The sequence below is a fragment of the Camelus dromedarius genome, chromosome 13 (assembly GCF_036321535.1).
Source record: "Camelus dromedarius isolate mCamDro1 chromosome 13, mCamDro1.pat, whole genome shotgun sequence".
Lineage (NCBI taxonomy): Eukaryota > Metazoa > Chordata > Mammalia > Artiodactyla > Camelidae > Camelus > Camelus dromedarius.
In genome coordinates, this window is record NC_087448.1 from 50,641,840 (window position 1) to 50,657,804 (window position 15,965).

Consider the following 15,965-nt stretch of genomic DNA (forward strand, 5'->3'; position numbering starts at 1 on the left):
TTTGGTGCCCTGTTAAGAACTTGGGAATAGTTAAGAGCCATGGTGGTGCTCGAACTCTCCAGAAAATCCCAGAGATTTTTGCTATCCGGGGCAGTCTGAGAACCCTGATGAAGCCCAAGTGATGGGGACATGAAAAGGGGCACCTTATCCATCACACCTGGTCTTAGTGATGACTCCAGAATCTGGCCTTGCATCTGGCATGAAATACTCTTAAAATGAGAACGCATCATTACACGTCTCAGATTTTGGCTCCATTAAAACAATTTCTTTTTTTTTCTTTTTTTTAAGTTGAAGTATAGTCAGTTTACAATGTTGTGTCAATTTCTGGTGTACAGCATCATGTCCCAGTCATACATCATGCATATATTTGTTTTCATATTCTTTTTCATTATAGGTTACTGCAAGATATTGAATATTATTCCCTGTGCTGTATACAGAAGACACTTGTTGTTTATCTATTTTACATATTGTAGTTAGTATCTGCAAATCTCGAATTCCCAGTTTACCCCTTCCCACCCCCTTTCTTCTCTGGCAACCATAAGTTTATTTTCTGTGTCCATTAGACATTTTAAAACAACTGTTTATTTTTTAGTATTAAAATAATTTTAAGTTTTTTGCCTTGAATGTTAATGAACTATTAAAACAGTACTAAGGAAAGCCTATTATTCTACAGGTTTTTAAAGTTTAAGGTGTTTATAATATAGGTAAGAAAAAGAAATGATCATTCATTTCCAAAACTTCTGGTTTACCCTGTAACCCAGTAAGGAGTAGTGAGTACATAGCAGGTACTTTGGAGTTTGTGTCTCATTATTTCATTAAGCCCATGGAGTATTCTTCCTTTCCTTCAACAGATGAAGAGGTGAAGTTTTGAGAGCATCATTTTGTACATTTATCTCATGAACAAGCAGCATAATTAATGTTCAAAGCCTGTGCTTTTTCCATGAGTAGCATATTGAATTTTATGGATGATGGATAGCATATTGGAATTTTATGAGGGCAGTAGCAGTAACCAACATTTTTAATAGGATTTAGTCCAATCTGGCCATTCCCAGTGAATCCCTAGTACCTGACAAGTGAGAAGGAGGTTTATGTAGACCAGGGTACCAGCTGGCAGTGATTGGAGTGCAGGCCTGATGTCACACAAGCTCGATTCTTGTGGTAGTGATTAGGCTGAAATTATCTTAAATAGAAGAGAGAGGATTGGGAATTTTGATCGCTCTCTCATGGTGACAGGTCTCTGGTAAGAATTTAATTTCCAACAACAACAACAACAACAACAACAACAAAAAGTGATTGAAAAAGAGATTTTTCAGTTCAGTAGTTGCTGCCTTAAACATCTCTGTGGTCTCTGGACCCAGTTTAAACTTTGCCAAGACCAGAGAACTGTGGACAAAGGGAAGGGAGAGGAGGTAACTAACACAGAGTTGTTGAATTTGGGAGGATTGGTGTATAAATGCCTTCGGTTAAGGGTAGAAGACGAGAATAGAAGCAGGTTTGTAGGGAGTGAAAAGAAGACATTGTGAATTTGAAATGATGGTAAGATACCGTGGTGATGTCAAGAAGGCAATTGAGAGAGATGCTTTAAAAACTATAAAAATGTCTTTAAGAACTTTTTGGGGTATCATTTTCATGGCTCTTTTTACATTTCTAGCATACTCAGTTATCTTCTCTTATTTCTTTAGTCTGATTATGGTGTAATGGAAATTTTAAATTTTAGAAACCTTTTGGTTTTGTGGTGACCAGTACAAACAAGATAATTGCTTTGTTTTGACATTTCCCATTACATATGTGTTCTGTACAAAGCAATTTACGGTTACAAACCAAAAGAGCGTGTGCCAAGGGACTGGGGCTAATGCATTGTTCTGATCTCTGGTACAGCCTGAAAATATTAAATGGAGGGTAAAACTTTTAATGTGTGCATTAACTAATATTCACTGCTACTTTACAGTAGAAGTGTATGTGACAGAGTACAAAAATTAGTTCTGAAATCTCTGATCCTTGTCATTACAATTAAGACTAACCAAAAAAAACCTTTCAGTTTCCCATGTGCAATGTCATTCTTCAAATACAGTGTTATATATGATTATATATCTTGTCAATATCTTGCTTTCCTAAAGTGTCTGGTTTGCAGACACCTGTCTATAATATTACTAAGTTAAATTATTACTCTTATTTTACCAGCACCTTTTCTTTTTTTGTTTAATCATTTTTTATTTTTATACAATTTTAAAGGTTACTTGCCATTTATAATCATTACAAAATATTGGCTTTATTCCCCATGTTGTACATTTCATCCTTGAGCCTGTCTTACACCCAGCAGTTTGTTCCTCCCACTCTCTGACCCCTATAATGCCCTAGCCCCCTGCACTGGTAACCACTAGTTTGTTCTCTGTATTGTGAGTCTGCTTCTTTTTTGTTATATTCACAGTTTGTTACATTTTTTAAAAATTTTTAATGGAGGTACTGAGGATTGAACCCGGGCCCTTGTGCATGCTAGGCATGTGCGCTACCACTGAGCTATACCCTCCCCTCTTCATTGTATTTTTTAGACTCCGCATATATGTGTATACAGTATTTGTCTTTTTCTGTCTGACTTATTTCACCTAGCACAATGCCTTCCCAGTCCGTCTGTGTTGCTGCACATGGCAAAATTTTGTTCTTTTTATAGCTGAGTAGTATTCCATTATATATCTATACCACATCTTCTTTATCCACTCATCTGTTGATGGACACTTAGGTTGCTTCCATACCTGGACAATTGTAAATAATCCTGCTCTGAACATGGGGAGCATATATCTTCTGTGCTCAGTGGAGCAATGGAGCCACTTTACTCTTCTAATTTTTGAGTTTCATAGGGGAGAAGGAGGTCAGAGACTTGGGTCCTGGTAGGTGTGGTCTTCAAGCTGAGTTAGGGGCCTGGGGTCAAATAGGATCTATATTCAGAAAAGGAGATTTAAGACACCCATGTCCCTTGCCTTCTTAATTCCTTGAAGAGTTTTGCTTGGGACTTCCAAAAGCTTTGGGTACATTTTTTCAATTGTTAAAAATGTCCAGTATACACAGACTCAGGCTAACTGTGATGAACCCCACAACCCCATTGCCAAGTTCCACACACCTTCATCTTGTCTCTCCTTTCCCTGTTTTACCTGGAGTGTTTTAAAGCAGACCTTTCTAGTTCAAAAAGGTACATGCACCCCAGTGTTCATAGCAGTACTATTTACAATAGCCAAGACATGGAAGCAACCTAAATGTCCATGGGCAGATGACTGGATAAAGAAGTTTTGTGGTATACTTATACAATGGAATACTACTCAGCCATAAAAAAGAATAAAATAATGCCATTTGCAGCAACATGGATGGACCTGGAGATTGTCATTCTAAGTGAAGTAAGCCACAAAGAGAAAGAAAAACACCATATGATATCACTTATATGCGGAATATATATTAAAAAAAAAGATGAACTTATTTACAAAATAGAAACAGACTCACAGACATAGAAGATAAACTTACGGTTACCAGGGTAGGGAAGGGGGTGGGAAGGGATAAATAGAGGGTTCAAGATTTGCAGATACTAACTAATATATATAAAATAGATAAACAACAAGTTTATACTATATGGCACAGGGAACTATATTCAATGTCTTGCAGTAACCTATAATGAAGAAGAATATGAAAATGAATATATGTATGTTCATGTAGGACTGAAATATTATGCTGTAAACCAGAAATTGACACAACATTATAAATTAACTATCCTTCAATTAAAAAAAATACATATATACAAAAAACCCTGAAATCTTTCATGTCATTGTATGAACCCCTCAGTCTTCAGTAGGCAACCCAATATGGTTACCAGATCTTAACTCTGCCTCTTTTCCATCTTTTTTCTCAAACAAAGCCTGAGTATGCAGAAGCTGTGAAAGAGAAAGATTCACTGAGTTGACCATAATTTTACAATGAAGGAATAATCTTTTTTTTTTTTTAACTTGCTATAACACTTTTTTAACTCCTCACATAGGCAGTGTGTTAACTAATGGTGGACAATTTAGCTTGTACATTTGTGTTTTTTCTCTTCAATATGTTGTAACAAAATTAACTCCATACTGAATTTACAGAAATGATTGAAGAATCAATGAGACATTGCCTTTTTGCCAGAAGTCTGTAGTCAGGTATTCCTGTAGATAAGGAAGACAAACATCCTGTTGGCAAAGATGTTCTGCTCTCTTCCAGGGGTCTTTCCCTTTCTATAATTAGTAGATTTCTCAGAATAATTATTTTTATATACTTAAAAAATTTCCATTAGAATTTATTTTTTCAATACTGGGCATTTTTTCACAGAATCCCATGACAAGTGAGTAATCATTCATATCGATGCTGCAGAATTCTCAATCGATTATTTTTATCAATGCATAGGTAATTATTGGATTTGTAGTTTGACTTTTGAAATAAATGTTATATCCAGATGATATGTAACTTTTTCTTAGCTAGGAAAATAAGCAGCTTTGGGACAGACTTCCTGGGGTTCATGACTAATGCCTCCTTCCTTTATTTTGAGAGTGTATTGGGATGTTTGATACCTCATAGTCTGCATTACAGCTTAGATCAGTGAGTTGTTATTCAGCTAAAAGAACTCATCAGCTACGACGATGATCACTGAGCCAAAAACCAAAGTGTGGAATGATTTTCAGATAGCCTCTTTGACTCTCAGTGAGGGATATATGCATGTTTGTGTATAAATCTAAGCATGGCTCTGAACAGACATCTAAAAAGATTTTTAGTTCCTTAGGGTTTTTAAAAAGTTTTGTTTGTTTGTTTTCGTTTTGGGTTGAAGTAATTAGGTTTATTTATTTATTTTTAAATTATTCTCCTTATTTTTAAATGGAATTACCGAGGATTGAACCCAGGACCTTGTGCATGCTAAGCAGGTATTCTACTACTGAGCTACACCCTCCCCTTGAAAAGATTTTTAGATCATTCTGAAAGGGAATAGGAAAGGCCTTAGTTCAACTACCAGGCAACATGATTTAGCATCCTGTTACATAGCGTGCTGCCTGCATAGAAAAGTTTCTTTGTAAATTCCAGCTGTAGATTAAGAGTGATGTTCTTGTAGATTAATAGTAATATGCATGTGAACTACCTATAGATCTCATTCTTATCATTATTAGTCCGTTACATCTTTATAAGTTCTTAAAAATTATTTTAGATATTGTGAAATTTGTGTCCCAGGATATCATGGAACCCAGTTTCTTTGTGAGCACTTAATGCAGATTTACAGCTGTAAAAATGAGTGTTTATAGCTATAAAATGAATATTTATGTTATTACAGCAGTATGATAAGATCTCTTCCTAACCTAAAATTCTGTTATTTTATTGATTTAAATTATACTATCTGTTGAAAATACCTGTGGCACCTTCTAAAGTCTTGGTGCCAGAAATACATTCATTGTGACCTTGCACTTTTATTAGTCTTCCATTAAAATTCAAGCACCCTTTGGAGAAAATAGACCTTTGTCATCTGTCAGCAACTCAGAAAAAAATTACTCTTTTAGGTCAGGAGTTTTCATCTTAGAAAACCGGTGGGGTTTGAGGCAGCAGTAATAAAATAGGGAAGCGCTGACCCCAGAAGGCAAAGGAGTTGTAGGTTCTATATAGGACTTGGAAACTCAGATGCCACTTGGTTACATAAGTGTACGGCGTGGCCAGCTGAGGGAAGTACCTCTGATGAGAAATGTACCCGTCTAATATGATGAATATTAACTTGTTCCTGTTGTTTTACAACACAGCACTTCAGGGTTCAATAGAATGACCAAATAAAAACCTCAGAGATCCCCATTTTGTGACCTCTGTTACATCAGATGAGGTTCTGTGGGTGGTAAGCTTTTTCAGATGAGTCACACACAAAGAGATACTCTTGCGGCAGATGAGAACACTGGAAATTTGGGAGCAGAAGCATGCAGAAAAGGCAGATAGGGGCTATCAAGATTAAGAGCACTTTCTTTACTTTATTTAGACCAGATCCTGCCTTGACTAATGGGAAAGTTGGACCCTTGTGTTTTCCTTCATTGATAAACAGGGACACGTGTGCACCAGAATTAGCTATATTGTTTTGCCAATGGTAGTTACATCTGAAATTATCCACATCTCCCCCAAAAGATGATTTTGATTCACCAATTCTGATTTGTACCATGGTTGGATATGTTTTTAAAAAAAACTCTTGGCTTAATTCAGGTACAAGGACATCATTTCATTGAAGACCTGTGCTCTTAGATAGAGCAGTCCCTAGTTTATGGGAGTGAGTATCTCTGTTCTCAAAATACTCACTTAAGATGCATGACTACATTGCAGTTTGGCACATTTAAATTGTGTAAGTGAATTATTTCATCCCATAAAAGAAGAATGGAGAAAAAGCAACATACATAATTTAAGAGTCGGATATAGATTTTATGCAGAAGGACAGAAGAGGTATATTAAGACTGAGCTGTTGGCAACTTTAGGTATAGCAAACCTTGTGTTGTAAAGACATATGATTATACCTGATTCAGCTTTAACAAAAGTCAAATTATATCCCCTAAGTTATAATAAATATAGGCAATAAAAATTGTTCTGGCACTTTCTGTTATAAACGTTCTGTTTGTCCTGCTTTCCAAGAAAGGCTTGTCACTGCGTGTGAATTTCCATTTCCATCAAGGAAGTTCAGGATTAATCACTAAAGATAAAACAGTAAGTCCTGCCAGAGTGCAGATGTGATCAGTATGTTGTCAGGAACTTTAGAATTAGAAATCAGAATTTCCTAAAAAAAAGTTCTCGGACATTTAAAAGCACCACAGAAGTTTGCGGAGTTTCCTTCATTGCAGAATCAAAAATCTGAGTTAAAAGGAGTAACTCCGTCTTGAATAGTTTAGGCTTGATACCTCCTAGAGATGGCATGCTGAACTCTTTCAGAGCTGTACTGGGATCTGATGCTCTTTGGGAAGCCTTTTGCTATCTTATATTCCTGCTTTGGGTAAGGCTAGACGCAGTGCAATTAAGGGGGGACCATTTCTTTTCCTAATTTGTTTCTTGATAACTTTCCTAATGTCTTCTATGGAATAGGTCATTATCTTTATTCCTGTTTTGGTGGTTTGCTAGGCAGTGCCGAGTCTGTGGGCAGAAAAATGCCTCCATTTTTGATCTAAGCTCCTGTCACTTTTGTCTGTGGACCACACTTACACAAGCAATCTACACATTATATAAGAAATCTGTAAATATATATATAATTTCCGTCAGCGCTAAGAAGGATTGTGATACTGACATTTGGTGAGGTTTGGCTTCCAAACAGACACCGTGCTGAATGCTTTACTTGGATTGTCTCATTAAACCACACCACACTCTGCAGAGCTGTGATGTGCTGCTCTGCCCTCACTTTGCAGATGTAAAACTGAGGCTCAGAGAGCCGAGGAAACATGTCCATAACCACACACGTGAGAAGGGCGTTGTTAGTATTCGTTCTGAGTCCATCTGACTCCTGGGTTTAGGCACTGAATCACTCTGCTGTTACCTTAGTGGTTTCCCGTTGGGAATTTGCAATAAAATATCTTTAGGACACTGGTTCTCAAACGGGGCTGCACTTGGGAATCACTTGGGAGTTAAAAAAAATACAATAAAACTGGTAGCTGGGTCCCACCCTCATATGCTCTTGAGTTCATTGGTATGGAGGGTGGCCTGGACGTTAGGGTTTTTAAGAGTCTCCCAGGTGATTTCTTTGTTTGTTTTATTTTATTTTTTTTAATTTTAACAGCTTTATTGTGATACGGTTCCTGTACAGTAAACTACACATATTTCATATGTACAATTTGATGGATGTGTGCACCACCACAATCAAGATAGCTTACATTTCCATCACACCTCAAGAGGTGCAATTTTCGAATCCCCAGTTTATCCCTTCCCACCCCCTTTACCCTCTGGTGACCGTAAGTTTCTTCTCTATGTCTGTGAGTCTGTTTCTGTTCTCAGGTGATTTTAAGGTGCAGCCAAGCTTGAGAACTCCTGCTTTGGAACAATGCAAAGTTTTAAATTCTAAATTCCCATTTTTCTGTTAGTAAAAAATTCAAAGGCTTTTTATTACAGAAATACTACATATTTACTTTAGAAACCACAGGCAAACCAAAAAAATATATTTAAATTATCTGCATTTCCTTCACTGAAAGATGACCAGTAAAGTATTTGTTATTTTTCTCGTGTGCACACTTACATATTTAAAGTCTTAACTATAATGTCACTCTTCTATAGGGTTTTATACATTTAATACCAGATTGTTTTATATGTTTTATGTATTTACATGCTTTACCAGACTGAGAAATTCTTTTTTTTTGGGGGGGGGGTGGAATTCTTGATTTTTATACACACATAATAGTGTTGTTGCATTAACCCTTATAAGTCATTAACTCTCAAAGTGGAGGAATATGTCTATTCATGTGAAGTTTGTATATTATTTGAGGTGACATTTAGAAGACTGACTAATGTCGACACGTCTCCTTTGTAATCCATCTTATACAGCACTTTTTCAGACAGGCAAATCCTGGTTTACTTACTTGTCTCCCTTACAGATTATTAAGGCAAAAGCCCATATGGTTTGTATGCCTGGGCTCTGGCATGCAGTAAACACTCAATAAATGATGGGGTGGATGAGCAGACAGGCAGATGTGTTCTGGGATCCGAGATGGGAGTGGTGGTTATAGTTGGAAGAAACTAATTACTGAAGTTCAGAGGTGCCTGAAAAAAAATCATCGGGGAATGTTGGGGTAGTGAGAAGGGAGGGTACAAGTGAGACTGAGATGAGGCCGGGGGTGAAGGGACACTTTAGGACAGGTAAACTACAGCTCCTTCAAGAAAGGTAAAAAGGCCCTCTAGTTCCAGAAACACCCTGACCCTGGCCCCCAATAGGCTCAGACTGTCTTCTCTGGGAATAGCTCTCTCCTCTGCCTTTCCGGCTTTCATCCTCCTCACTTAATCATAATAAAAGGGCTTTCAGAGTAAGAACCAAATAATTTTCAGAATTTGCCTGCTCCTCAGATATTTTCCTAATAAAGATTGGAGGAGGAGCTACTGTAGTGTCACAGGCTTCAGTGAGGGCAGAGCCAGCACCTCAGTTAGCAGCTGTGACTGTCACATTCTTTTCTACAAAGGTGATGAAAAAGAATTCAAGTAAAAGGTGGGGATGGGACTCAGAGCACTGGAGGTGTGGCCAGGGATGACCCCAGGACAGAAGGGGACAGTCTGGGAGACATTACACATTTGCTTGGTAAACTAGCATTGTCTTCAGTTAGGTCCAGCCGGCTCTGGGCTGCTGCCTGAGATATTTTTGGTCCTGCTGCCATAAACCAGACATCTCTGCATCACAGGATTTATGAAGGATTTTCTTCTCTCATATCGACTTCTTATAACATGACTTGATCTTCAGTAGATTTCTTAATCACAAGACTTGTAAATCAAAATTACTAATAATTTCTATTTGGCTCTTAAAAATTAACTTTCATTTGAAGAATGTATTATGATTTGCTTGCTTATTGTCCACTTTAAAACATTTTTATTACAAAGGAGACATTGCAAATGTAAAAATTTTATTTCATCAGCGTATGAGGTACATGCATGATTTATATTGCCGAAACCCTTTAGAATTTAGGCATTGATGTAGTTCAAAAGCTACAAGGAAAATTAGAAGCTGGGTCTCTATCCTTCTTTCCCCTCTTTTTATTGAATTCGTGGTGGCTTTTAAAGAATTTAAAGGCATTAAAGATAGTTAAAACCATCAGACATTCTGCTTTCCTTAAAATTCAACAAAAAAAGAATAAAATAGCAAGCCTGGTTTATTTACCTGAATAATACTTGTCTCACTCACGCTAAGATCATAATGAAAGAGAGGGAATCTTTAGAGTTACATTATATAGTATAGTAAAAAAAAAAAAATTAAATGCTAGAGGTTATATTTATCCAGATAAACATCAGATTTATCCAGCCAGTTCACTGACATACAGAGATATCTGAGTGCCGTGCCAGTCATCGGAGCCAGGAGTGTATTATGATTTAATGGTACCTCTCTTCTGCATTTGATGAGCTGTCCTAGAAAAACATTTTGAAGCAATAAAGCATCCATTTGGCTCCTAGGTAATGAGGGAGGCATTGCTCTTTGCATTAATTATTTACTCAGGAAGTGGAGTGACCAATTGCTAATAAGCTTTATCCAAGGAACGTAGTGGAAAACAAGAAAATGCAAAAGTGAGGTTCTGTTCAATTTCATATGCAATTAACAAATACCCAGTGCTGAACGGTTAATGCTGTCTTCCACGTGACTTCTGGCCAGCTGTATTTAAGTGCGAGTGCCTGTCCAGTGTATTAAAAGCCTCTTGGTCTAAGGAAGGATTGTGTAGCCAAAGCTAATGACAGATGAGAGGAGGCAGTAACTGGTGAGTAGCTACGACTGGGCTGATCTTTCTTATTTGCTCTATAAATAAATATATATAATGTATTTCTTGGAAATAGTTTCTAGGAAGGAATTAACATTTTTCTTTTTTCCTGCAAGTAATTAAATGGTCCCTTCTTTGCAGTAAATGCCTAAGATTTAGCAGCTTCAAGATTACAACCAGAATATTGTATTCACACAGAAATAGGGGCTGCTTTCAAGTAATTTCAGAATCTTAACTTCGAAGCACTTTGGCGCTATTATAGCATAACATTTTTATTGCATTTGCTTTAAGATTCTTGATATAATTAATTTGCCTGCTTTAGTGACATGAAAAAGAGATGAAAGTCACAATTATTTTCTCCCTTAAAGTCAGCTAAAGGACTTGTATGCTAATTCTTCTTCCCGCTGTCACTGAAAAGTAGTAGAGCAGAGTCTACACAGTGGGAGAAAAATCCGTCACATAAATCATATTAAAATAGGCCACAGAAATGATCTGTAAACCCAACATTATTTAAAAGAGAATCGCCTTGATACCATTATAAACCAATTGTGAACTCATTTAATATTGCATTCTTTTGATTTTGGATTTTAAACAATTTCCATTTTGAAAACTGTTTGAATTCTAAGCTTACTATAAATTACTTTTGAACTATACCTAAAGTCAATTTTCAAGATATAGTCCATGAAATAAGAGTACTTTGCTTATTTGGATTCACAGCCTTTGCTAAAGGGCTACAGAGCCTGATGAGTAAATATAGCAATGAGATCAAAGACAACAAAAGACTGCTCAGAATTTTTCTTTCCTACACCACATTGTGTCATATTGAGACCTGAATTCATTTATGTTACAGAGAATCTTACTGTCTTTATCGAGGAAATAAGAACTCGGATTAGAAATGGAATCACCTTGTAAGATACTAGATTTTGCACTAATCTCTTTGTTGGTTACTAACGATCATTGGGTTGAATTATCCCCTTCAGATAATCACTCCATTCAGAAGACTAATGCTGTGCGCTGAGAACAGAAAAGAGATGGAGGATTGGATCAGCTCACTGAAGTCTGTACAGACCAGAGAACCTTACGAGGTACAGTAGCATCTCTCCTGTCGTCTCGTGTTCTTAGAGAATAAGTGTTAACCGTAGAACTAACGGCCTCCCCTACTAAAAAAAGACACGTGTAGATTCATTCAGCAACTTGTTTAAACCTAATATTGATTTTTTTAATTTAAAGCAAAGAAATTATGATTTGAAATTTGAATCATAGCGATATACATTCCAAACGTGAAGCGTCTCTAGTTCTGTTCTTTTGTTTGGCAAATCTGTGCTAACGTCTCATTTCTAGGTGGCCCAGTTTAATGTGGAACATTTCTCAGGGATGCATAACTGGTACGCCTGCTCCCATGCCCGACCCACTTTCTGCAACGTGTGCCGAGAGAGTCTCTCTGGAGTCACCTCCCATGGCCTGTCCTGCGAAGGTACAGTAGCATCCCCTGTGTTTTCTCCCCCAGCACTGACCTTACCTAGGTACACACGCTGCCATTGGTATGTCAGTGATGTGAACAGAGAAATATCACAGGAGAACATTTCCTCGGGTGAAGCAGTAGCTGGGAGCATCTCAGTGGGACCATAGTGTTTTTTGTTTGTTTGGTTTGGTTTTTTTAAAATATACATTTTTTAATTAAAAATTTTTTTTATTAATTTAATATTGTATTATTTAATAATTTTATTTTGGCAGGGGGGTTATTAGGTTTGTTTTTTAGTTTTAGTTTTTAGAGGGGGTGCTGGGGATTGAACCCAAGACCTTGTGCTTCCTAAGCATGTACTCTACCATTTGAGCTATAATCTCCCCTGGGACAACAGTGTGTTAATTTTATTGTGGCTTAAAGTGGAGCTCTGCATTCATAGGACCAGCTTAGGAAATATTTCGGCTCAGTAAAAGGTAACATAAGATCATTTGAAGGGAAGTATAAACCAAAATGTAATAATATTTCCCTCCTGAGGAACTAGCAATTACTGTTAAAGAAAATTCTTTAGACTTTTAGATCATTCTAATTTCCTAGTATTCCTTTTCTGTCTGGTTTAATTAGGGAGAACAAAACCTCCTCTGAGGACAGTATATTCCCTTTGGAGAAATTTCTGATTGTTAGTTATATTGCATTGCTTGAAGTGTTTTCTTTTATTTCCTTAATGTTTAATTGAAATGGATGCCATCCTCTAAATTTCTTTAAAGTTCTCTGAAAATAAGTTTACGCTATTGTTCTCATTACGCTGTTATTCTCATGTGGGTTAGTTTTGAATTTAAGAGCACTGACCACTTAAAAGAAATCCATTAATAATCACTGAGAGAAAACTCCTACCTTCTTTAGACTTACTTAATTTAATACCTCAGTGATCTCATCAGTGTGTACTACTTTTTGAACTATATGTAATACTATTATTACTTTTTTCCTCTAATACAAAAAATTCTTAAGCAGTTTTTAATATAACTTTATAATAATTAAATAATAAAACAGAAATAGAGTCACATTTTCATTCATTTTAAATTATAAAATCCGAGATATATCAGTATTTCAACTATTTAAGATGACAGCCTAGTGGGTAAGAATAGAGCTCTGTAGCTAAACCCTCTGGGTTCAGGTTCCAGTTCCACCACTACTAACTGACCAGGAGAAGTAATTTAACCCTCTTAGACTTTTTGTTTCCTCATCTGTAAAATGGGGATAATAGACGTTCATACCTCATAGAATACTGTGAGAATTAAATGAGAGAATACTTACAATAAAGTATTCTAGTCAAATAAATTGTAGAAATTTGTAACTCTGTTCTATAAGAAATTCATCAAGTCAATAATTACAGATTCCATCGTAGCCTGGTGCATTAAAATTCATGAAAATGAGAATTTGGAGGAAGCATTAAAAATTTTTTTTTATATTTAAAGAATGATTGCAAAGATATAATTGGCCTTTATGACTAGTGATCTAAAAGGATTCCTGTAGCTCTGAGTCACTCTACTGGGGCTGTGATATTATGGGGTCATTCTGAAGGTCTTTGTACTATTATCCTATAGTCTGTTATCCCCAAAATGCTCAAAACCATATCAGATCTAAGATACTCTGAGGTACCCTTCTGATTTGAGAGTTATGCATTATTAAATATACCTAATTGTTTAGAAATTGAAGATCATAGTGACACGGTGGAATATTTTTCTAAGCATTTTGAAAGAAAAATGAAAATTACATTAGCTGGTAAGAATAGATAACTTCAGAGTCTTTAAATAAATGTGTTACACTGTTCTGTTAATAATGAAGTCTTCCTGATGTTTTAAGTCTCAAATATAGTATTTTTAAAATTATACTTTAGAGGAATATCTGTTAGTGTTTATTTTCTCTGCTGATAAAAAATTTAAGTCTGCAGCGTCTTGCCCGTTAGTATTTTTAGAACTGTAGTGGAAGGTTTAAAAAATCCCAAGGGTCTTATAAGTATATAAAAAAGTTCTCTTTTTATTTTATGAGACAGTAGTTATTTAGGATATTTTTATTGTAAACAAAGCTATACTTAAACTTTAGAACCCCCCTCGAAATCTGAATAAATGGCTTGCTTGATAAAATTAAGGGTTTATAATACAGGAAGCTTTAAACGTTACAACAGATGCGAGAATACAGAAAAAAACTCGCTCAACAATGACAATGAATAACATTGTATTAGGATGGAATCCAGCTTCCAGTGTGTAAAGCCATCACTAAATTTACTTAATCTTTCTGCCCTTGTTTTCACAGTAAAAGGAATCTCTACTGATTTGTCTTCTAGGTTTGTGTTGAATAATAACTAAAATTATTATTTTAAAGCCTTGCTTATATGAAATACATGAATGAGAAATAGGAGACAGAAATTATGTTTCATAAATAATCCCCTTAATCAATTGAGAATGTTAATTATAATTTCAGAGCATAATTGTGCTTTACAGTTATTTAAACAGTAAATTAAGAATAAAAAGTTAAATGGTGATTTTTTTTATCAGCAGTGTCAAATATCTCAACATGGGTACTTACGAATTTTTGTCTTAACCACTGTTGAACACTTATGTGGTAATGACTGAATATTGCAATAAAGAATCTTAATTTTATTACATACCAGTGTAATTTTGAAGTTCTGTGGTTTTGAAATAATGGCTTTACAAATCAGAAAAAAGTGCTTTATTTCAGAATAACTTCTTTGGAGAAAATTGTCACCCAACCAAATTAAGATGCTTATTAATCATTTCCATTCCTTAGTGACCATAATTACAGTCCAGTTTGTTTTATTATTATCATTATATGTTATATTAAGCAACTTTTAATTCTCAAGGCTCATTGCATGAAGTGCTTTATTCTTACAAAAGTGATTTTTATTTTGAATGAGCTGTCCAATTTGTAATGGCAAAAATCTTCAAAAAGCCTCAAACTTATACCGTAACCTTCTTTATACTTCCTTCTTTGCCTATTAGAAAATGCTTATTGACTGTTAATAGCAAGTACTTATTTTAAAAGTCTGCACTTTTTTACTGCACATATTTAAAAAAATTTACATATATGTACTGTTCATTGTTTCTAAGAACATTTAGAGCTTTAGCTTTTTAAACTTACATAGTTATAAAAAGAATAAAGCCAACTACAAACTAAGAATTAATTCAAAAAGATACATACACCCCTCTGTTAACAGCAACATTGTTTGTAATTGCCAAGATATGGAAGCATCCGAAATGCATATCAATAGATGAATGGATAAAGAAGATGCAGCGTAAGAAACTCGCGCATAAGAAAGAAGGATATTTTGCCATTTACATTAACAAGCCTGCTTTTTAAAAATAAAACCAGGACCATGCTTTTGAGAAATACTGTAACAGATGAAAATGTTTAAATAGTTTAAAAGATTAAATAATTTAAAATAGTCAGTTGGGGCAAGCCAGAGCAGGTCATGCTTAAGTTGTTTTTCAAACTAAGCTTTTTTCCTATGGTGTTGTTTCTTTACACTGTTGTTTATCAGCAATAAAATTCAGTTGAAAATTTGTTTTCTATATGAAATCTGTGCTTGAGTCACAAAGTTATTCATAACAAAAATAGTATGATTTCCAGGAAAGAATTTACCATGTACACAAAAGAGCAGATGAGTGAAACATTTCCAACGTCTATAGGCTAATATTTTTTAAGGAAAAACCAGCTCCATTTAAGTGGCCATTTATCTATTGGCTATTCCTGATACCCGACACATTCTGAACATTTGCCTATGGAGTCCTTAGTTTTTTCTCTTGATCCTTTCATTTTTATGTTACATCAGATTAGGACAATTTAAAGAGAATGATGTGTTACCCATAACTTTGAATTTGTTACTTTAATTTTAAAAATCTGGTAGAAATTTAAAAATCATGTGAAAAAGAGTCACCATGTTTGGAATTTAACAACAGCTACCTTATTATGTTTCTACTGCAAGGATCTCTACTTTTAAATATTTATCTGAAAAGTCAGAAACTCATTAACATGAACACAGT

The 15,965-nt window shown here is 35.4% G+C and overlaps 1 protein-coding gene across 8 annotated transcripts in view; it reads left to right on the plus strand.

Moving 5' to 3' along the window:
• Nucleotides 1-15,965, plus strand: part of DGKH (diacylglycerol kinase eta) — a 154,193-nt gene that overhangs the window by 68,580 nt on the left and 69,648 nt on the right. For all 8 annotated transcript variants that reach the window (XR_010383610.1, XM_031466059.2, XM_031466063.2 and 5 more), the window contains exons 5-6: nucleotides 11,423-11,527; nucleotides 11,784-11,916. Coding sequence is in view for 7 of the 8 variants with exons in the window: in XM_031466059.2 (XP_031321919.1) it covers nucleotides 11,423-11,527; nucleotides 11,784-11,916 (238 nt within the window). In the remaining variant the exon portion in view is untranslated. The remainder of the gene's footprint in view (nucleotides 1-11,422; nucleotides 11,528-11,783; nucleotides 11,917-15,965) is intronic.